The following is a 24,054-nucleotide window of genomic DNA, read 5'->3' as shown; positions in this document are numbered from 1 at the left end:
GGTTAGGAATAGAAATGTGAAAAATCATCTAGGAGGAGTGTATGGGTTAGCTGTTAATGAAACAGTAAATGATTTCTACCCAATATATTCTTTGTAGAATTAGTTGGTATAGAGATCCTTTTTTTGGAATCATCTTTTATTCTGAATAAAAGTAGTGGAAAAATTAGGATTATTGGATTTTTTTAAATCTCTTCTTGATTTTGGAGGAAACCAGTCAACTAGGATGTACTGCCTCTAAATTAAAATCTAAACCTGTATATCACAGCTGTTGCTTGTCTGGGTATGTGTGAGTATCAGAACTAACCTTGGAACTTGTTGTCATTGATATGCTCTTACTCATCCTTTGGTGAAAAGTCCCTGATCTAAATTTCTAACTTAAAAGAGTCTGTGGTCTATGAGCAGATCTTCCAAGTCTTTTAGAGAAAATGAATTTGGAGACAGAGTACACAGGGCCACGTAGATCACCTTGGGCCTTTGTTCAGATGCTGACGAAAGTGAGTTTTTATTATTAAATTGAAATTTTATAATTAGAGTGTAATGTGTTGAGGATATACAAAAGCTAAACATAGTGCCAACCAGTCATTTTATAACTGTATCAAAAATAACGACCTAGGGCACCTCTGTGGTTCATTTGGTTAAACATCCAGCTCTTGATCTCAGCTGAGGTCTTGATCTCAGGGTAGTTAAGTTCAAGCCTGCGTTGGGCTCCACACTGGTCGTGAAGCCCAATTAAAACAAACAAACAAAACACCTACCAGACAGTTAGCAGAGGGTCGTATATTCCCAGAGGGGTCTGGCTGACTTCTCAGGTAAGACTTTTGTATAACTGGATACACAGTTGTGTACTGAATGTTTCCAGCTTCTTTCTTTTGGTATCTGTGATTATGTTGAGCTCTGATGTTTTACCATCTGTCTCTCGCTGTACAGAGGCATTGAGGAATACGTTAATGTTTTATAAAGACATTCTGGTGAAACTCATTGTTTTGAGCCCCATGAATTGTTTATGCTTGATGATAGTAAGATGAGGCCCATCCATAGGACAGGCACTGTGAGCTCTTTCTGTGGTATGTCTGTTTTTTTCCTTGATGTCAGCCTTTTCGCTGTGCCACCTTGCCTTGTTCTACCCCACAGCAGGGGCAGGAATTGCCTGCCAGGCTCCACTGGCGACAGCATCGTGCTTTAAGTGGACCCCTAGAACCGGGGGCCCTGCAGTGATCAGATGAGTGCCTATCGTTGGATAACTTAAACGATAATTGCCAGTGTGTGAAATGGGGAGGCTTGGATGCCTCCGCTTTAAAGCAGAGATGTCAATTTGGAAATCATAATAGAGGTGTCATTTCAGAACACACAATTATTTTTTTACAAAGAATAAGGGCTTGTCATCTCCCAGCCCAGGCATGCGCCAAGGCAGAGATTGGAGGCTTGCAGAGCAAGATTAAAAAATGAAGAAGGCAAGAAGAACTTGGTGCATCCAAGTTCCTTTGGCCTCATGCCACTCCATCCCCCTGAAAACATTGCCCTCTTTCCCCTGTGAGGTCTCTTTTAGCAATATACCATCCTGGAGCATCTGTGGTAGTTTCCCAGGCAAGTAGCCAACCTCTGACTTTATGATTTAATAAGCCTCCCAGGGACCAGGCTGCCTTGCCTTTATCGTCCTGATAAAACTATGTCAGCACTTTAACCTGAGCAGCTTAAGTGACCAGAAGGATAAAGGGTGATGTAAGCAGTTTCTGTAGACCTTGTTCCTTCAGGAATTTCAGTGTGAGTTTTTGGATATCTAGCAACCTTGTCTGAATGTTATGGGGTCAGTGGGGGCAATCAGATGTGTCTTCTTGCTTGTTCTTCCAAATCTACTTAGGACTGCTCATTTATTCGTAGGCTTTTATTGGTCTCTTACTACTTGTTAATTAGGAGTTTTAATGGGGACAGAAAGATGACTTGGACACGGTACATGCTTTCATGTGGCTTATAGTCCAGTAGCAGAGACAAAACATAGGTAATGATAGTACATGGTGACTTGGCAGAGGCCTTTTTTTTTTTTTTTTTCTTAAGATTTTATTTATTTATTTGACAGAGACTGCGAGAGAGGGAATATAAGCAGGGGGAGTGGGAGAGGGAGACGCAGGCTTCCCAAAGAGCGGGGAGCCCAACGCAGGGCTCTATCCCAGGACTCTGGCTTCATGACCTGAGATGAAGGCAGACACTCAACAACTGAGCCACCCAGGTGCCTCTGGCAGAGGCCTTTTAAGAGAGGTTTCAAAACCAGTGGGGTCTTTGGGAAGAGAGTGTGAACTTTTGGATGGAGGAGTCAGATGTTTGAGTTTTGAAGGATTTTTTTTTTTTTTAAGATTTCATTCATTTATTTGACAGAGATCACAAGTAGGCAGAGAGGGAGGCAGAGAAAAAGAAGGAGAAGCAGGCTCCCCGCTGAGCAGAGAGCGTGGTGCAGGGCTCTATCCCAGGACCCTGAGATCATGACCTGATCCGAAGGCAGAGGCTTAACCGACTGAGCCACCCAGGTGCCCCGAGTTTTGAAGGATTTTTAAAGGCAGAAACGGGAAAAGGAACTTTCCAGAAAGAAGCAATGGCCAACCTAAATACCTAGATGAGATGAGGGTGTGTTTAGTTTCAGCTAGAGCAGTGCTTCTCAAAGTACCTGTGGAGTTTTTGCTGTGACATGTAACGAGGTTATCACTCTGGTTGTTAATGGAATGTGTGCTTGTGTTAAGAATGTCTCAATTTTAATTTCAAATGTAAATATTAATAGATAAAACCCATATAAACAAAAGCTTGTTAGGGTCCTCACTAATTTTTAAGAGTGTTAAAGGAGTTCTGAGACCAAAAAGGTTGAAATCCACCAGGCTGGAGTATATCATATATCCAGAAGAAATGAGAAATTCAGCTGCAGAGCTTTGGAACGAAGCTGAGGAATTTAGATTTTATTTTCTAGGCAGAAGGGAGCTACTGGTTTTGGGTTTGGCTCCCCTGAACTGAAATAGGAGATATCACCCAGACATCAGAGTCGGGCTGGGAAATGACTCTTTAGGCAGGGGCATCAGTGGCATCTTGAGGTCTGGGAGCAGGCTTTACATGTCATACAGGGCACAGAGTCCCAGCAATTGATTTTTCCCAGTAATTAGAGGAGGTTTAAACATATTTATTTGCTTTAGGATATTGATTTTTGTCTGTGATCTAACAACTAGTTAAAAGAATATTTTCAGGATATAATTGTTGAGTAAGAAAGAGTTGCCACTGGCTTATTCATTCTGTCTAGACATGTATAAAGGTACCATACTTTCTTTTTTTTTTTTAAAGATTTTATTTATTTATTTGACAGACAGAGTTCACAAGTAGACAGAGAGGTAGGCAGAGAGGGGCGGGGGAAGCAGGCTCCCCGCTGAGCAGAGAGCCCAATGTGGGGCTCTGTCCCAGGACCCTGGGATCATGACCTGAGCCGAAGGCAGAGGCTTAACCCACTGAGCCACCCAGGCGCCCCGGTACCATACTTTCTGTTTCTCAACTCCGATATCTGTTGGATTTGAAATGAAAGTTCTTTTCGTTCAGGTGACCCATCTCATCTGCCTTGATAGCTTTGTTCTTTTCCACAGCTTTCTTCCACTATTTTTTTTTTTATTGTTTTCCTAGTCATCAAAGGATATAGTGGAACTAGGGAACCCACTTGCGCATAATCAGAGTATTAATCAGGAAAGGAAGAAATAGCTGTAGTCATTTAAAATGTTAGGAATTTTACAGCTTGAAGTGTGTCTCTGTTGAGTAATGATTTTATCAGGGTTTAATATTAATTTTTGATGACTTTAGTGTATAATACTTTGATTTCATGTTTTTCTGTTCCATTTCTTAGTGACTTCACTTTATCTTTCAAGGGATTTTATGTAAGCAAATATTTTAAGAGCAGGGGGTGGGCAGATTTTTTTCTGTAAAGGAGCAGGTAGTTAGTATTTTAAGCATGTTCCTGTCAGGATTAACTCTGCCTTGCCAGCTCCAAAACAGCCACAGACAATATATAAATGCGTGGATTATGGCCATGTTTAAATAAAACTTTATTTATAAAAACAGGCAGCTAGCTTGGGGCCTCTAGTTTACCAAACCTGCCATAGGGCATTAGGGCAACTTACTATTTTAAGAAATCCTTTTTAAGGGCGCCTGGGTGGCTCAGTGGGTTAAGCCGCTGCCTTCGGCTCAGGTCATGATCTCAGGGTCCTGGGATCGAGTCCCGCATCGGGCTCTCTGCTCATCAGGGAGCCTGCTTCCCTCTCTCTCTCTGCCTGCCTCTCTGTCTACTTGTGATCTCTGTCTGTCAAATAAATAAATAAAATCTTAAAAAAAAAAAAGAAATCCTTTTTAAGAAGTGAGTAATTCTTTTGAAAATGAAGAGTTTTCCTTTTAGTTTTCAGTGGTTTACTTTTCAGTTTTGCATATCGAATGTTTTTAATTTTTTTGAATGTTTCTAATTTTGAAATAATTTCAGACTGGCAGAAAAGTTGCAAAAATAGTGCAAAGAATTCCCTTATACTCTTCACCCACATTCCCTAAATATTAGCATTTTACCACATTTGTGTTATTGTTCTCTCTCTTTTGCTCTATGTATGAGTATGGTTATGCTTTTACATATTTATGGTTTTTATATTTATGTACTTGTACTTATTCTTTTAAATGTATGGTTTTTATATTTATATATTTGTGTTTATTACATTCTTTCAGAAGTTGGATTTTCTTAAAAGTAGGATATAGTTTGACAGAGCAGTGGTCTTCAGACTTTAAAAAAAAATACTTCTATTAGTAAAAGGCTTTTGAGCAATTTGCGTGTGTGTGTGTGTGTGTGTGTGTTACAGATTATGGTTTATACATAAATAAAAAGTTTTGATATTTCTTTCTGTTCTCCAGTGGGTCAGAATAACACCAACACCTGTGTATCTCAGTTGGACGCCACTGGTACAGAGAATGAACCAGGCAAACTTGCAAAGAAAGAGGGTTTTTTCGTGTGTGTTTTTTTCCTGTCAGGGGCTTCAGTGACTCTTCAAAATTGTGATTACAGGCAGAATGAAATGGTAGCTTCAAGCCTGAACAAGCTTGTCTGAGCCCCCTCCTAAGCCCTACCTGATTTCGCATTATTGGGTTGCATGATAGATGGTTAAGGCAAGTCACATTTGTGGTGGCCAGAGAAGAAGGCACACAGCTGGCATCTCATCCCATTTTCTTATGTCATTTCTCCAGTGATGGCTGTTTGCAGGAAGCTAACTGTAGGAGAAAAAGATCTTTGTTTGAAGTTCCTAGGAGTGGTGGTGAGATTTACTCATCTGGTAGCTCTAGTTCTTTTGGTGTCCAACACCAATTGGAGAAGTCTTTTTTAGTCCTTCAGGGTGTACTTGCGTCCTAACTGAAGAGAACTCAGTGTTTAATCAGTGGTGTGTGAGGGTGCTATTCATAGTAATTGGCTCTCCTGATTTTGTGTATTAGCAGTTAAAATGCCATATATATGGCTTGCCAGTCCACTGTATTGCCTGGGGAGCCTAAATGGTGCCAGCAGATTTTGTAGTAAGTAGGCACAAGGGATGCATGTTCCAAAAGAACCTCATCAGGGACTCCCCAGAGACAAAGCTTAACATTTTGGCTTTACCCTAATTTAAAGAAGTCTTTCTAATTAAGATAGGAAGTTAGGGTGGGAAGTAGACTTTGCAGGAGTATAAAATGGAATCATTTAAATTGAGATTATCTAATCCAGACTATTCTAGTTCAAGAATCTCCTTTACAGGATCCTTAAAAAGTCATCTCATCTCTCTGAATACGGACACTGCCTTAGCATAGTAGTAGGGGGTAATACGGGCTTTGGCTTCCTAACTTAGCATCATTCTCCAGACAGAAGTACTTAAGAAAGATACATGTTTGTTACTCTGTAGGATGCTCCTTGCCAAAGGGCTTCTGTTTACTAAGCAGCCATTTGGAGGATAACCTGATGGGGCTCAGCTATACTTAGGACTAAAAACTCCATGAGCCCTTTGGGATGGAGGGACTTCTGGGTGTTCAGGGAAGTCAGTTGCTCCCAGATCTTGCTTCCATTCAACTCCTTCCCAATTCCATAGAACTAATTAATTAGTAGTGGACAAGTATTTATCTAAGATGGCATAAATGTCCCGAATATATACTCTTCTCAAAATTTCACTTTTCTTCTTTTCCTAGTCTAGGAACCTCTCACTACCCCTTCCTCTCACAAACATTTTGTAGTTCAAGACTCAAAGACATGCCATTATTTTATGTGCCCCTAATGAAAGGAAAAAAAAAAAAATCCTTCCAGTTTAACTGTGTCAGGGATGCCCGGTTGGCTCAGTCGGTTAAGCATGTGCCTTGGGCTCAGGTCATGATCTCAGGGTCCTGGAATTCAGCCCTGTGTCGGGCTCCCTGCTCAGTGGCGAGTCTGCTTCTCCCTCTCCCACTGCCCCTCACCCACTCCTGCTTTCTCTCTCTCTCAAATAAATAAAATCTTTAAAAAAAATAAACGTTTCATACAATTATTAGATGCATCCCAGTGTCAGACATGCTAAAATGGGAGGGTATCTCTTAGAATTGATGAAACAGCATTTCTGCTGCTGTCGACAGTGATATCATTGAAGATCCCAGACCAGAGAGATGTATTTTATTGCTTTCTTCTCTTCCTCTTGGTTACATTGTAATATTCTCTTCCTTCAGTGGTAGGACTGCTTAAAATGAATTGTGGGGGGAGGTATTAGGCCTTGTTTAGATAGAAAGCATCATTTAACAGTTGGTTGTCCTGGGCAGGAAAGGTAGCAAGACAGCTTGACAGGACCTCTGCTGTATCTCTTCCCCAGGCTGTTGGGGGAAATGCTTTGGTGAGCCAGTTGCTGGGATAAAGTGACTGCACATGACTATACCTAAAGCCAGCTGGTTTTAATAACAGTGAATTGAATTAACTCAATTGGAAAAGATTGGTAGCTGCTGTCCTTATCCTACAGATCTGCTTTAAAGAAGAGTCTGGCAGGGAGCCGGAGACCTGTTCCCGGGAGAGCCAGGCAAGATGCTGCTGGAAAGGAACAATATGCATTTCTTTTTGAGACCATTTCCTCTGAAACGTGTTCTGTGGCAGGATTTTGATTGGCTGCCAAGGCACATTTGAGTTGGGAAGCAGTGTGGCAGACATGGCAAACTTGGGGGTCCCTGGGCCACATTTATCAGATGTGTTTTAATTGGTCCTGTACAAAGGGGGGAAAAACATTTTAGCTAAAATTTATCAGTCAGGAGATTTCATGGAAAAGTCCAGATTTCTGGCTTCCCTTAAAACACAGGAAGAGCCGGCAATACTGAGCTTGGTCTCACAGTGGAAACGTGCACTTTTTGCCTACATGCATCGTGGTTTGAAGCATTTCGGAGTTGACCTTCTCTGGAGTCCTGGTGCTGTCACTTAATAGCCCTGTGCACAGTGCCATATACTTAACTTTTAGGCCCAGTGTTCTCATGTTTGTATAATAATGCCTACCTTGCAGAGATAGGTGAGTTTGAAGTAACAAAATATATATGATGTGCTTAGTATTTGCCTGGCACCAAGAAAGTGCTCAATAAAATGTGGGTGTATCGACATGTGATCAGTTGAATTTATGATTGGGCTAGGTTATGTAATTAAAGATTTTTGTCAGGTAAGCGAGCCTGAGGAGTACTTCTTCTCACAGAAAGGGTGTGGGCAGAGCAGAATGAGTAGAATATAAGGGGATATGGATTAGGATAACGTGGAGAAACTGAACACCAAGATAAATGTTGGCACTACATGAATATCTCTGGGTATGCCTAATTTTTCCCTCCTGTGTTGATCCCAACCTCCTTTTTGTCCTATTTGCCAGAGATACTGCAAATAGGAATAAGATCATGTCTCTGAAGCAGTTGTTCATTTCTCACAGAAGAGCAGTATTCAGCATAATACAGTGGCCATGTCCAGTGTGGGAGCGCTGTAGCTCATTTATTTGTCTCTTTAAGTACTTAGTTTGTAGGAAGGGTATGATCCCAGATAGCAGGTATTAGCTAGCTCCAAAGGGGGATATTATTTATTTCTCCCCCTATTTTTCCCGTATGAATGACCTCTGAGTTGGTAATTGACAGGGATTATTGCCATTTTTTTAATCTCTGCTAGGAGGCTGCTGGAGTCTTCCCTCATTTCATTATCCCGTTATGATGGAGCAGGATCCAGAGAGCACCCAATTTACCCAGACCCAGCGAGGTAAGGCCAAAGTGAGAAATGGCACTAGGTGGGAGGGAGGGGCTGCCCTTGGGGTTGCCAAGCTGTTGGAAGCCCCATTCTGTGCCTCTCTGGTCCTGGTGCTCTTTTACTCTTCAGTTACAGTTTTGAGACAGGTGGTTCAGGTGATGGGGAAGTGTTGCAGGTAAGTGAACAGAACCTCTGGTGGCAGAGGGTTGTGACTGAGCTCTTGTCCTTTGGGGCTCATTTCTGTAAGTGGGGCACTTAGAGGAGGGACCTGAGGAGGCCACTGGCAGAGTCACAGGATATGCCATTTTTGCTGATCAGGGAGGCTGTTGCCATTCAGATGGACAGTCAAAAGGGAAACAAGTAGTTATTAATAGGGAAATTACTTACAAATTAAAACTAACCAGCTAACAAATAATTCTAGTTGCTCTCATTTGAGAGAAAATTTAGACTATCGAAAGGTAGAAGTCAAGCTCATTCAGATGTTCAGTTTTTGGATGTGACCTAAAGGAAGAGATGACTGACAAAAGGGTAACTAAATAAAATAAGTTGGCATTTTAATAAAGTGTTTACCTTACACCAATCAGAAGATATTTGAAGAGTTCTCAAAGCGGTTACAAAAGCACTTAGACAAGTTCAGGGCCCACCCTTACCTGATACTGGTGACTGAGGACCCAGGATGAGGTGTTGAGTTGATGTGTAACATTTATTTATAGTGAGCAGCCCTTTGGTGTTGTCACAGCCAGACTTACTGATTTTGTTAATGACCTAAGTAGGGGATAACCTTCACATTATTTAAGTAATACCGGAGCAAATGGTGAGACTTTGCCAAAAGAAAGAATAATTTTAATTGTGAGGTTGGCAAGTTAACAAATACAGGTTAGATAAAGCTAAATGAGCTTTGCTTTAGATTAAGAATTTCAAGTCTGGAAAGACCCGTAGACCAGTGTGGTTGATGCTAGGGATATTGAGTGATTTTGTTGTTGCCACAGTTACGTCATGATACTGAGCATTCTTTCTGAGAGACTAATGAAAGGATTCCCCCATCACTTTCTTACTTCTTTTTCCATAACCCCAAAATGGCGAATCCAGAATCAGGGAGAATACAGGGAGGCAGCTGAGATGGCGATGACCGAACCAAGGAAGTTTATGTTAGTCTCTGATCACACTTGAAAGCAGAGCCGAGAGTAAGAGAGGGAGATTTTATGCATCAATCTGATTACTCTGAAACACTGAGAAGAGAATTTCTTGCTATAAGAGTTTTTTAGGACAGCAATAGGAATCTCATCCCCAGAATTTTTTTTTTTTTAAGATTTTATTTATTTATTGGACAGACAGAGATCACAAGTAGGCAGAGAGGCAGGCAGAGGGTGGTGGGGGAGCAGGCTCCCCGCCAAGCAGCGAGCCCAACTTGGGGCTCGATTCCAGGACCCTGGGATCATGACCCGAGCCTAAGACAGAGGCTTTAATCCACTGAGCCACCCAGGCGCCCCTCATCCCCAGAATTTTTAACCTGACAACGTTTAACAGTGATCCTTAAAGACCATTATTTGTCCTCCTTTCATGTAATAAATCTTTTATTTACTCCCACTCATATCTCTTTATCACAGAAAGTGTCATACTTTGTGGTGTTGCTATTTTTACATTTTCCCCTCTGAACACACAGTTTTCTTTGGAGGAGAAGGTATTCTTCCTTGAAGAAAACTTGTGGATATATTTAAACATTTAAAATTTTTACTTGGGACACCAGAATTTGGTGATTATCCAGCTCTCCAGTAGGAGGATGATTGCTAACTCATTACTGGTTGTTTAATTTCTTTTTCCTCTTAGATGTCACCATACATAATACATATAGGTCAAAGCCTTTATGGGACATTTCAGCATTCAGATCTTTAGTTTCCCTCTGGATACCTAAAAAGATGAGGCTAGGGTATACTTGTGTTTGATAATTGTACCAGGAATCCTTTTTTCTTTACCATTGATGCATAGTTTTGTAGCTTAGGGAATTCCTATCCTATGATGAAATTAAACAGTTGGGGTTACCTAGTGCTGAAATTATGCCCTTACATAAAAGGGCAGTCTTTATTATTGTCTGCATCAACATTCTTTCTACTTCTGTCACCAATAATATAATTTTCCCATTAGTTAGGGTGGGCTATCGACTGAGGAATGAATGTACATATAGTCACTTTTCGGAATCATTTCCAAAAAACAATCTTCATTCTGCTCTTGAAACGTTTTTTACATTCTTTCTAGTCTGATTGACTTGAGAATTTAACCATCAATGGTTGACTTCTGGAAGATTTCTGTATATTTAGTAGATACAGGAATAACTCAAGAGTGCTGACTTTTGTCTCTTGAAAATGTAGGATTCTTGATTCATCCTTGCAAAATGTAGGTCAACAGGGGCCAGTGGATCATGAAAGATCCACATGTTGAGACTTTTAAGAAATGATTCTTGTACTCTGATGATCTCGGCCAAGGCATCTGTGCATCCCCTGCCCACCTGCTGTATAATTTGGATTCAGGGATGCCAAATGCAGTATATTGTTCTATAACAAGGACTTTCTGAGTTCCAAAGATTGTCCTTTGGCCTGCTTGGGAATTCCATTTGGCAGTTAGCCAGAAGGATACCACCTCTGATGACTGGCATTTCAGAGATAGTCTCAGCTCCTACAGCAAGTGACCACAGAAGCTCTTTGGTCTGAGTCAGTAGATTTACTGAGATTTTCCCAGAAACTTTGTCCAGGGGTAATGAAAAGTCAGGCAGCAAGATTTTGTAAATACTATTCCCATCATTGGATGTAACTGTTACTATTTCCATTCTCAATCAGTTTTTCCAGATTTCCATTAAAAAAAAAAAAAAGATAGATTTTTTTTTCCTTTTATATTCAAATATTATAGAAGTTAAGATTCCCAGGAATCCTCACTAGGATTGTTTCCTTTTAATTTTTTTGTTCTAATTGAAAAAATATATGTTTTTATATATATATTAGTATATGCATACTATTCTTTCAGTTTTTCTCCCACTAAAATTTTTGGGTTAGAGGGTTTTTCTTGTGTGTATATAGGGATGACTTACTCTTTTTAATAGCTACCTAGTGTTTCTTTGTACAGATACAGTTTATTTAATCTGTTGGTGGGCATTTGGGATGTTTCCCAGTTTTTCCACTAATTCCATATGATAAAATTCCTAGTGGGATTGTTGAGTTAAAAGTGTGTGCCTCAAGCAAGTTTTAAGCCTGGAAATTTCTTAGTAATCCACTTAATATTATATATAAACCGTTTTTCTATTATTGTTCTTCTCTCACTTAGTATGTAGCGATGTTCTGAAAGATGGAGGAAAAACTTGAGAAAGAAGGGAATGTGGTGAATTGTATGGGACACTAGACGTTTTCATGGAGTATGAAGACACTAAGCCACATATGGAAAGACAGAGGTCTAGACTAATTATCCACTGAGAATAGCCATGGTTAGGGAGAAGAAAAAGGAGTAACCTGCCTTCTGCATTGCTAAGTTCCCATGTAGCCTCTGATGCTCTGTTGTTAGAAATAGAAAAATCTTTTTTTTTCCCTGTTAGGTTTTGTTTTCCTGAGTGTATTTTACTCTCTTTTTTGATCCTGACTATTTTCTCTGTGTTACAAATATCTGTGAATAATCCATAGATCTGAGAGGTTCAGAGAGCTCATTGTAGGGAGCTAGGACAAATTTGGAGCCGTGTGGATTTGTTGGAGAAGGACGTCCTGGTGAAGATGGTGCCTTCTTGGGTCATGCCCGGTGTGCCATCTCCTGGCCTCTTTTCTCCTGTATAAAATGAAAGAAGAGCTGGCCTGTGGACGATTGCTATGGTCCCTTTTCGTTTCTTATATTTTGAGTATGGATGATTGAAGACGGCCGTGAATCTCTGTGAAGGGAACCCTGAGAAAGCTACAAGGGGTCCCTTCAGAAACTGAAAAGGAAGGTGCAGTGTTAAACCCTTAGGAGGGGACAGCTGTTGAGCAGGTGATGACGGATTCAACAGCCTCTTTGCCTTCCCCTCGAACAGAAGCGCTGGTGGTAGTCTGATAAGCATATCGTGTAGTACAGACCTCCTGGTGACTTAAATGCCCTTTATTTTTCATGTCTCCGGAGTTCGCCTCAGCAGGGAGATACCATGGGAGAGCTGGATTTACTGTCTTTCACAGTATTCCCCGCATTAGTGCTAGTTTGTGTTTGTCCATCTCTGTCTCTCTCAGATTATCTCCTGCTGCCTACTACGCCCAGAGGATGATCCAGTATCTCTCACGGAGAGACAGTATTCGCCAGCGCTCCATGCGCTATCAGCAGAACCGTCTCCGTTCTTCCACCACCTCCTCTTCCTCAGACAACCAGGGCCCATCAGTAGAGGGAACCGACTTGGAGTTTGAGGACTTTGAGTAAGTACCCCCTCAGCTTGCTTTCTTCCCTGTCCTCCCAAGCTGTGTGTGCTTCCAAGTTGACCACCGTCCAAGCAGCGGTGGTTGACATTTTTGCTTCAACCCCCTAAGTTATTATTTATGAGTAATAGGATGGGGTGAGGGAAAGGGGGTTAAAAGGCTCAGGGCCCCCCCACCTCAGGCAGTTGTGCTGCTGACTCACCAGAGCCTGTGGTAAGAGACAGACCATTGGCCCCAGCCCACGCTGGAGAAGATGGCTGCCGCTCCGTATGAAAGCAACGCTTTCCTATCCCTTTTGCATGAACAGTGGCTGTGGAAGTGCTTCTTATAGCCTGTCTTCACAGCATCAGGGAGACAGGATGGTTGGTATTTTTTCTCTTCAGCAGAGTAGGTATAGAGATTAGAAATAATGAGAATACCCAGATTTCCCCAAGGACAGTTCCTTTTAGTACCCTTGAATCACGTGGATTCTTAGAGATCCTGCTCTGTTGCCTAAACTTGCTCCCTCCCCATCTCTCCTGTAAGGATCCTTTGAAAGTTGCCTGTCAGATTAATGTGGTGGCTTGAGAGGTGATTCCTTGCTCTTCTGGGGCTTTTGAGTGGTTGAGTGGAGGGTGGGGTTGAGCTAAAGGAGCAGGGTCAGCCCCGTACACAGGATTAAACACCTCCATCTCACTGCTGTGTTTGAATTCTCTGACCTGCTGCTCCTGACCTTTCTAGCCATTCATTCTATTTCTTTCTATGCTGAAAGCTTTCCTGGCTTGTATCAAATTGGACATTTGGCTCTTGTTTGGATTCCTATATTTGATATTCTCAAACATGCAAAATGAGTGAGAGAGAGAGAGGTGGTTAAGACTTATTTTTTTTCTCCTTTTGTATTGGAATACGACAGCCTGTCAATCATTTTCCTTTTTTCCCCTCTCCATCTTGACATAGTCTGGGTCAGGTCTGGGATGTTAAGGGTTCTTGCCTACCTCTCGACCTTCTGTTGCCGTGAGCTGAATGGATAGTTCCTCAAGAGCCACCTTGCAATAAAGCTTTAAGATGCGTTGGAGAACTCTCTCTGCCAAAGACGACTAAGAAGGTGGAAACAACCTTTATACAATTTGCCTTCCTGATATGATTCTTAAACACACTAGCAATTGTGTACTTGGAAGCAGAAGGCAGACTGTATGGGCGGTTCATTTGTCTGGGGAAGATGTAAACGTGAAAGAAATGCAGGGATGCCCTGAAGCAGCTGGAGTGGAATGTGGAGCAGGGGTGCTGGTCCTCTCTCACCGGCTGCCCCCTGGCTCCCCGCCAGTGTCATTTACCCTCCAGTCCACTCTGGGGTAAGGTGGGAGCATATACTGGTGGTGAGGGGAAAGGGAGTCTGCACTCCCTTAGCCAGGCACCCACCAGGAGTGAAATGTGTTCCCCAGCAGGTTATGATTATTTTTCCAGCACTGGGATCTGTTCAGGGAAGCAGTTTCAAGTACATACTAAGGCTGCTGGGACTTAGTACCGCCGAAAAGCCTCGGTAATCCCGGGGAGCTCTGGGAGTCCATGCAGATTGCATAGCCTCCCTCCATGCACATTTGGAAGGCTGTGTTATCTCTTTGCACTGGTGAAACGTGGCACTGATGCCTTTGAGCTGTATCTTGCCTCGTGACTTGTCCTTCACAATGGAGTTCTGGGTTAGTTTAAAATGTTCTGTTCTCATCTTACCTTCTCTTTCTTCTGCTACCACCTCCTCCCTCTCCCCTTCCTTCCCCCTTGATTTTCCTGTGTCAGACTGCCTCCTCCTTGTGCTCCCCACAGCCCACCTGTGCTCTCACCTCCCCCCTGGCTTCAGCATGACCTGAATTTACATTGCCTTCTTCACCTTTCCTGCAGTGACTTAACCATTGTTTCTCCCTAAGGGTCTTCTGTGGCTCCCTGGTTCGTAACAATGGGCTGATTTCTCTCATGTCCCTCCGAAAATCCCTCACAGGGTGCTTTTCTTTTGGGGCTGATGCAGACTGCAGTCTTGTTTTTGGTAGCACCTGTGGATTAGTCACTTCAATATTAGTAAGTAGTTCAAGTCTCCCAGTGAAGGAAGGTGCTAGCTGGTTGATGCTGAGTTACTGTCTGTTCATTCTTTCTCTGTCTCTTTCCCTGCCCTCCTCCTTCCTGTTGTAAACTGAGTGCTGCTTGTGGTTGCTCCTCTTCTCTTACTGTCTAGGTGCTTTAAGGCACAAATGAGTGAAAGATGAGGGAATGTACTAGCCCGTTTTAATTTCTCTGCCCCAATCCTTTTCCTTAGCTTTGATAACCAGAAGGAAAATCAGAAGCTTGTACAGTCATAATTCATGGTTCTTTCAGGTACAGAGAGGCAGGTGAGTTAGACAGGGCCTGGAATCTTCCTGATGCTTAGGGTGCCATTAAGAGAGACTGGTCTACTGGTTTCCTTGCCTTCATAATACACCACGCTTCTGCCTTTGCAGTCCCGCTTCAACATCTTCAGCTCTCTTCCCATTTGCTAAGCCAGGGATCATTTTGCCATTCTCTGCCTTGTCCCATCCAGGTGTATAGTGTCACCAGATTCCATCTTTTTTGGTTCTTTTCCATCATCTGTTGAATGAAATATATCAGCTATAATAATATTTTTCATGTGTATACTAATTTATAACATACAAAACATTTGTAGTATATATAAATACATTAATATATTTTATATATATTTATATATTTAAAATCTTGTTTAATCCTTATAATATCCTAATAAGATATTTACTTCACTGTAGTATATTTTTACTTTTTTTTTTTTAAAGATTTTATTTATTTATTTGACAGAGTGAGATCACAAGTGGGCAGAGAGGCAGGCAGAGAGAGAGAGGAAAGCAGGCTCCCCACTGAGCAAAGAGCCCTATGTGGGGCTCGATCCCAGGACCCTGAGATCATGACCTGAGCCGAAGGCAGAGGCTTAACCCACTGAGCCACTCAGGCGCCCCATGTAGTGTATTTTTAAATGAGGATACAGAGACAAAATCATACATGTCTGAGATTCGAGAACAGGCGCAAACATATTTAATGTCTGGCTTTTATTTATTTATTTTTAAAAATATTTTATTTATTTATTTGATAGAAAGATAGAGAGCATAAGTAGGCAGAGCGGCAGGCAGAGGGAGAGGGAGAAGCAGACTCTCTGCTGAGCAGGGAGCTCGATGTGGGACTCGATCCCAGGACCCTGGGATCATGACCTGAGCTGAAGGCAGCCGCTTAACTGACTGAGCCACCCAGGCGCCCAGTGTCTGGCTTTTATTGTCCTACAGATCTATTTATTTATTTATTTGGTTTATTTATTTATTTATTTAAAGATTTTGCTTATTTATTTGACAGAGCGAGAGAGTAGAAGCAGGGGGAGCAATAGAGGGAGAAGCAGGCTTCCCTCTGAGCAGGGAGCCCAGTGTGGAGCTCGATCCCAGGACCCAAGCCAAGGGCAGATGCTTAACTGACTGAGTCACCCAGGCACCCCATCCTGCAGACTTAAAAACCTTTTAAAATGGAGTGCCTGGGTGGCTCAGTTGGCTAAGCATCTGCTCTTGATTTCGGCTCAGGTTTTAATCTCAGGGTTGTAAAATCAAGCCCTGTGTCAGGCTCTGCACTTAGTGGGGAGTCTGCTTGACTCTCTCTCTGCCCCCACCACCACATGCACTCTTTCTCTCTCTCAAATAAATAAATAGATCTTTAAAAATGAATAAATAAAGGGGCGCCTGGGTGGCTCAGTGGGTTAAAGCTTCTGCCTTCGGCTCAGGTCATGATCCCAGGGTCCTGGGATCGAGCCCTGCATCGGGCTCTCTGCTCAGCAGGGAGCCTGCTTCCTCCTCTCTCTCTGCCTGCCTCTCTGCCTACTTGTGATCTCTGCCTGTCAGATAAAAAATAAATAAAATCTTAAAAAAAAATGAATAAATAAAATAAAAACCTTATGAATGTTGTAGAACCACATTTGAGCTCTTGCTCCCTGAATTTGCTGTGGAAGAAGACTGTCTAGATTTCTCTCTAGGGAGGTTAGCTTTGACGTTTGGTCACCATCAGGTTAAATTTTTATTCTTTTGTGGTCTGGATTAATGACTCATCTACCCAGGCAGGCATCTTCTCCTGCCATTCATCTCTCTCTATAGCCAGGATTGAGACTGCAGGGTCCCTGTGTTTATCAGAATGCACAAACAGGACATCCAGAAACCTGCTGTCAGAAGGTCTGTCCTGAAGCCTTCAGCATCTGTTTTTGCATAAAGATGTTCACAAGCAGGGTAAAGGTGTGGCTGCCCCTGACACTGCTGTCTGCCTGCTTTTGAGCCTAGACCACCTGCTAGAATGTAGAAAGCAAATAACCGTAAGGCAGAATGCCATTTTAATTTTCATCATCCCTTTGGAAACAGAGGGAGGCATTTATGAAGCACTGTGGTTAAGTGCCATGTCCTAGTAGTTGCTGAGGCCTGCACAAGAGGTGGCATGTGTCTATTGTTCCTATTATCCTCACCCCCTTCCTCATGTTATCTCTTCTTCTAAATGTATTTATAATCCCAGAATCATTCCCGCCCTTGTGTCTTTTTGTAACTGCTTTGCCTTCCAAGGCAAAGAATCCCTTGAGCCACCCAGGCGCCCCTGTACTGCAGATTTAAAAAGCTTTAAAAATGGAGTGCCTGGGTGGCTCAGTTGGTTAAGCATCTGACTTTTGATTTTGACTCAGGTCATGATCTCAGAGTCGTGAGATCGAGCCCTGTGTCAGGCTCTGCATTCAGCGGGAACTAAAGAAGCTTCAGATTGGATCAGTCACAAATATCTCCACCAACATACCAGCCAGAGGGGGATTATATTCATTTCTTAAAATTGTTGCTAGCACAGAAGAGAGCAAGTACTTCATTTACCATTGTGACACTGGGCTTACTTTGGAAAGACATCTCAGTGAGAATTCTAGTCTTTCAGCCTTGAGATGAAGTCGCTTTAGGTCTATTACATTTGTTTTCTTTGTTCTTCTAATTTATCTGATTGTATTTGAATTTTTACCCAGAAATGCATACTGTGACCAAACAGGCAAAAATGTTTCACTGTATGACAGTCATTTGTAGGTGCCACAAGTAGGTTCTGGTTCCTTCGTTTGGCATGAAGTATTGTGACAGGACCACATACACATGTACAGCCTCATGCACGAAGAGCTTGTCCTTTTATGGTCTCCGTGCTAGACGCCTTCTGGCAAGGAAGTTGTTAAAAGATCTTTTTGGTATGTGATGTAGCTGAAGGTTCAGAAGGCTGTCACTCAGCTCTGCCATCTGATTGGGCTGGGATAAGAGAAGTTGCTTGCCTTGAGTTCAATATTTAATATTCTTCACCTGCCCTTTTGCTATAACTGAAATTTAGTTGAGCCATGGCAAAGAATATATGTTAAAACCAAATAATACTACTATTATCATCTGTGTATAGGTGAAATCCTGGCTGCAGCTTTATGAGACTGTTATATTTGCTCCAAGTTCTCATGGCTAGGAGTTCTGGTGGAGTGAAGCTATGTGTCCTTGGTAGTACTTTCTCCTCCTCTCTCTTCTGTGCCCAGAATTTCCAGGACTCCTGTGGGAGTTAGTGACTACTAATAAGAGATACATAACAGTAGCCAAGAAAGGGAGGGGTAGGTCTATAGAATGTTCTTGTCTGCTTCATTTTGAAGAGGAGTTGCCTTTGTTCCTTCCTTTGACTTACAAACCACAGGCTCTTTGATATTAGGAATACAAGAGAATTCTAAGGAAACACACTTTAAAGTTATTCTCTTTATAGACTGAAACCTGCTAGAACAGTCAGAAATCAGGCATAAAAGAATAGAAGTAGTTCCTAAAGTGGGATGAGATAAGAAACAGTTCTCGTCCTTTTTATCAGAGTTTTAAATAATTTCACTTACTTGATTTTCGTAGTGGTTGATTTTTTTTTTTTAATAAGGTGGGTTTATAAAAGAGAAAGTTATAGGTCTTAAAATAGGACTGTCACTTGTAGATATACTTGGGAGAGAGACAAATAAATGCATAGTCACAGAAACATGAAATAGCATGGAATATTTCAGAAACTCCCTTGTTGATAAGTTTGGCTAGACTGTAAAGTCCAAGCTCTGTGGCAGGAGATGAGCCTAGAGTTAGGATGGCACCAGATCTTTGGTGAATCTTGTGTACCTTGCAAAGGAGGTGAACTTTATCTTGTAGTGAAGGGAGTCATTGAAGTATGAGCAGATTTTTATGTAATAACTTACAAGAGAGACTGTGATAAGGTAGCACAAAATACAGAAAAGCATTCTCTGAAGGGAAGAGAGTATTTGGGGAGATGTGAGGAGGCTCCCTGGGTTTCAGCTGGGTGGACAGACTGCATAGGACTTTGAAGAATTGATGTGGAGGACAAGGGTGGGGAAGGAGATTCTAGGAGATTGAAAGGGAATAGCTTAAGCAAAAGCCCAGACACAAAAGATTTACAGAGTTTGTTTGGGGGGACCCTGAATCAATCTATGACTAGAGCTACAGAGTGTTTGTAATGTGAGAGAGAAGATCCAAAAGGCCTGAACTGAGGGCCTGGAATACCTGGCTGAGACGTTTGGACTTTATTCTTATCTGGGAGTGGCCATTACTAAAGACTTACCTGAGGCAGCTACTTCTGACAGCATTTGTTTGGGTGACCTAAAGTTGCAAGAATATGGAGGAATGCAGGAAAACCAGTTAGGAAGCAGTGGGCGAAATACAGGAGAGGACATTCGAGGACTGGACCTTATGTGTTGGGTGTAAGAGTCCTGGTGTCTTCTAAGAGTGGGGCCAGTTGGTGAACCTTTCTGGGAAATGAGCTTCGAGAGCTTGGCTCTCTCATTTCCTGCTTCTCCAAATGAAATGTTGCCCATGTCCTTTTCAACTCCTACTTGAGCCAGTTTTGAACTAAGTTGGTAAAACAGCAAGTGACTCCTAGAGCAGCTGTGGTGGGAACTGGGATCACTTGTCAGCGCCCGCTGCCCCCATAGCCTGACAACTCTTGTTTAGAGAATTGCCCTGGGTTCTGGTGTTGGCTGAGCCAAATTTGTCATTTGATTTTGGGCAAGTCCCTTTCCCACCCCAGGCCTCAGTGTCTGATCTGTAAAATCAGAGGGGATAATCTCTGAAGTTTAACCCTGAAGTGCTCAGATCTTTGTGGGAGCTGACTACCTTAGATGAACTTCCCTTGTGTTCAGCAGAGGCAGAATGATGAAGTCTCCGAGAAGTGAGGAGACTTCCTGAGGATTAGGAACAGGATTTCTGGCACCTGGAGAGTCCCAACATATTTCTCAAATATATGCCTACCTGAATTCTAGCTCTTTCCTAAGGATTTTTAGCCTGTTGCTTAGAAATATAGACTATTGCTTGGCAACTTCAGAATTAGCATTCTTTCTGGGCAAGTAAAATACATATGAATATTTATTATGAGGAATGTTAGAAGAGAAAGAAAAGGGAATATGTATGGATTGTACTTGGGTATAGCATGGGAAAACACAGAAGGAAAGAATTAAACAGCCAGGCCGGCCAGGTGGGGGGAGTAGGACATAACCACTTAGAGATACAGTTTTGTATTTTTAACATAAAATGTACCATAGGAATATGGAATATATTCATTAAAATGCATGAAATTAAAGGTAGGATAAGGGAGGAGAGGAATTTGTAAACGGTAATTATCTTTTTCCTTAGGGAAGAGTTAAGCCTCCAAAGTTCCAAGAGATATGTGCTCTTAGGTATGCCCTGTGAATGACACCCATGGGCCCTGTGCCTTCCTCCCAGAAATCTAAGCCCTTACATGTGTGCACAGTCCTTGGCAATAAAGACAGGCCCTCGGTTTCTTACTAAGAGCACCCGGGGAATGAAAGGACTTGCGCCATCCAGGGACAGGAATACCAGCTAGGCCTTCTGTTGTCTGGAGATTGAGTAAAAACAGAAGAGCATAGGAAAACACTCATTTTTTAAATGGTCTAATTTTCAGCAGAGTCAACTGTGTATTGTCAAGACAATGACCTTTTGAGCTTTTTGCTGCAAGAGCTTAATTTATAAAGGCCCGAGTCAGAGCCGTTTGTCGTAAGGAGTAATGACAACCTGACTGTCTGGTCAGGACTCAGACAGCAGTCTGTAGGTGTGTTTTTCATTCCTTTAAATTACAGCCTCTCTCTGAGGCAATTAATCCCAGGCATTTAGCAAGAGTTGCTGCTGTGTGTCTCTCCCTTGTTCCAGAGATGCATTTTCTTGTATTTGGCATTTGTCTTGGATGCCTTATTGTTTGAAGGGTGTTTTTTTTTCCTTTTAAAATCTTTTATAAGAAAATCTTACTTTCTTACCCCTCTGAGGGTTAATCAGAGATGCACAGAATTCGGCAACTGGGAAAGCCATTAATAACTCTGCCAGCTTCTGTCCTGCTGGCTTAAAGGGAGCTTCTGGCTGATGAAATTGATGAGGATTTCTCTGGTGTTTCCCTGAAAAGCATTCTGGTGACAAAGAGTCCTCCTGTGAGGGAGGATCAGTACCAGCATATTTGCATATTCTGCTCCTTACTGGATTGGTTTGTTTGCTTTTTGGGAGAGGGCATGCAAAGGGCTGTGTTCCCTTAGGCCCTGATAAGTAGCACCTTCCATCATTCCTAAGGTGAACAGTCTATCTGGATCTGCCTTTACCCCCCGTTCATCTGGCAGACAGCCTCTGGTCCACTCACATTCAACTCACTTGGCCTCCTTCAGCCTGTGAAGCCTTGCCTCACGTTGGTCTTATAGTCAGCACTGAAGTGAGTGGCAGAGTCTGTGTGGCTTTGTAAATGCAACATTATGTTAAGTATTTTTAAGTCTTCGGTCTTTTCTTGGAACTTTTAGCACTCTCCCTCTCCCCTTCTTCATATCCCATCCCTGCTGCAGATAATGCTATGCCCTGGAATTGGTTACCTCGCCCAAACTCCTTACTTTTGAATCCTCCCTTCTTTCGAGACCACAGAGTCTAGGGTCACAAGTTGTTCTTTTCACCTATAGTTTACTTGGAGCCTTGCCTTTAATCAGGGATTTTTGTGGTCAATACTAATGTCTAGAACCTTTATCCCTCTCCTTGCCTCACTTGTCCTGTGGTCGAACATTCTGGCCTTTGCCACCTTTCCCATTCCTGTTTTCAGGGTTTTTCTGGAACGGTGTTTGAGCTGTTTAGTCCTGGATGTTCTTTGTTGTTCTCTCCTCTTACTGTGTGTTTACTGCTTTCCACAGTTTTCTAATCGTTCTGAGACCCATGCTCTCACTCTTCTCCTTCTATACTCGAATTCTCAGTGCTTTTAATTTGAAGTCTTCTCTGTATTTTATTGAGCTGCTGTTTAGCTCCTACTTCTCTATCATCTGTCAAGATGTTAAGCTGAGGACCAGCAGATACATCTCCACTCACTTAACATATGACGTCTTTCATGTTGTTGAATGTGACCATCAGTCGGAGACTTTGTGTCTGAGCCAGCTGATCTCATTTGTATTTTCCCGAATATACCCCAGTAATCTCTGAATCCTGTAAAGCCATTATTTGTGGCCATGTTTTGTGTCTCACCCCCGTTTTTTTAATGGAAGGAAAAACTGAATCAGAAAGGAGTTGATTGGGGGTATCTGGATGTCTCAGTCGGTTAAGTGTATGACTCTTTTAAAAAAAATTATTATTATTTTTTTAAGATTTTATTTATTTATTTGACAGAGAGAGATCACAAGTAGATAGAGAGGCAGGCAGAGAGAGAGGGAGAAGCAGGCTCCCCGCTGAGCAGAGAGCCAAATTCGGGGCTCGATCCCAGGACCTCGGGATCATGACCTGAGCCGAGGGTAGAGGCTTAACCCACTGAGCCACCCAGGTGCCCCAAGTGTATGACTCTTGATTTATGCTCAGGGCATGATCTCAGTGTCATGAGATCAAGCCTCGAGTTGGGCTCTGTGCTGAGCATAGAGCCTGCTTAAGATTTCTCTCTCTTCCCCCTCCCCACCATGCTTGTGCACTCTCTCTCTCACAAAAGAAAGAAAGAAAGGAGTTGATTGATTGTCGGTTTTAATAACAATGAAAAGAGGCTTGTGAATTATGTTGAAGAAGCCCAGATTTCCCCCCAGCCCTGATGTATTTTGTTTGTCCATTTTTCTAAATTGTCTCCCCTTGTCTTTTCACCAAGCCCTGTGCCATCTTTGAGCACTGGCAACTGCTAGTCAGTATGATCTAGTGCACTGGCTTCTCCTTCCCTGCTCGTTAGCCCTGCTGACACCAGATAGAATGCTGTTTGTTGTCTAGGGGGAGGGATCTTTGGACTTTGCAGAAGCCAGTTGTCAGCTCCACAGTGTGATTGATTCTGGGAAGGCAGCTCTCTCTCAGAGCTATGGAGGAAGCACTTGCGTGTATCCCATGGTGCTCCTTTCCCTGGCTTAGTTTCTTTCTTCTTTTTTTGTCTTATTAACATATAATATTTGTTTCAGGGGTACAGGTCTGTGATTCATCAGTCTTACACAATTCGCAGCACTCTCCATAGCACATACCCTCCTCAGTGTCCATCACCCAGCCACCCCACCCCCTCTCCACTCCAGCAACCCTCAGTTTGTTTCTTTGAGATTAAGAGTCTCTTATGCTTTGTCTTCCTCTCTGGTTTCTTCTTGTTTCATTTTTCCCTCCCTTCCCCTATGGTCCTCTGTCTTGTTTCTCAAATTCCTCATATCAGTGAGATCATATGATAATTGTCTTTCTCTGCTTGACTTATTTCACTTAGCATAATAGACTCTAGTTCCATCCACATCATTGCAAATGGCAAGATTTCAGGTTTTTTGATAGCTGCATAATATTCCTCTGTGTGTGTGTGTGTGTGTGTGTGTGTGTGTGACACAAAGATGTCATAGAGAGAGAGTGCACATCTTTTTTATCCATTCATCTGTTGATGGACATCTAGGCTCTTTTCATAGTTTGGGTATTGTGGACATTGCTGCTATAAACATTGGGGTACACGTGCCCCTTCAGATCACTACATTTGTACCTTTGGGATAAATACCCAGTAGTGCAGTTGCTGGGTCGTAGGGTAGCTCTACTTTCAACTTTTTGAGGAACCTCCATACTGTTTTCCAGAGTGGCTGCACCAGCTTGCATTCCCACCAACAATGTAGGAGGGTTCCCCTTTCTCTGCATCCTCGCCAACACCTGTCGTTTCCTAACTTGTTAATTTTAGCCAACCTGACTGGTGTTAGGTGGTATCTCACTGTGGTTTTGATTTGTATTGCCCTGATGCCCAGTGATGTTGAGCACTTTTTCATGTGTCTGTTGGTCATTTGGATGTCTTCTTTGCGGAAATGTCTCCCTGGCTTAGTTTCTAACCTTTTTGAGGCTTAGGACCCTTTTTAACTTCAGAATGTTTTCTGACTTTTCTCATGGTAATTAACTA

The 24,054-nt window shown here is 42.4% G+C and overlaps 1 protein-coding gene across 11 annotated transcripts in view; it reads left to right on the top strand.

Annotated features, from left to right (window-relative positions):
* Window positions 1–24,054, top strand: part of AMBRA1 (autophagy and beclin 1 regulator 1) — a 174,105-nt gene that overhangs the window by 58,007 nt on the left and 92,044 nt on the right. For 7 of the 11 annotated variants that reach the window (XR_004381138.1, XR_004381140.1, XR_004381139.1 and 4 more), the window contains 2 exons: window positions 8,156–8,242; window positions 12,463–12,642. The exons of 2 other annotated variants lie outside the window; for them this stretch is intronic. Coding sequence is in view for 6 of the 9 variants with exons in the window: in XM_032844600.1 (XP_032700491.1) it covers window positions 8,156–8,242; window positions 12,463–12,642 (267 nt within the window). In the remaining 3 variants the exon portion in view is untranslated. The remainder of the gene's footprint in view (window positions 1–8,155; window positions 8,243–12,462; window positions 12,643–24,054) is intronic. 2 more of the 11 variants (XM_032844599.1, XM_032844604.1) reach the window with 1 other exon arrangement.

This window comes from Lontra canadensis, unplaced genomic scaffold, assembly GCF_010015895.1.
Source record: "Lontra canadensis isolate GAN:19392208 unplaced genomic scaffold, GSC_riverotter_1.0 scaffold154, whole genome shotgun sequence".
In the NCBI taxonomy this organism is placed as follows: Eukaryota; Metazoa; Chordata; class Mammalia; order Carnivora; family Mustelidae; genus Lontra; species Lontra canadensis.
Note: the sequence above shows the minus strand (reverse complement) of the source record. Positions and strands in the feature narration are given on the sequence as shown.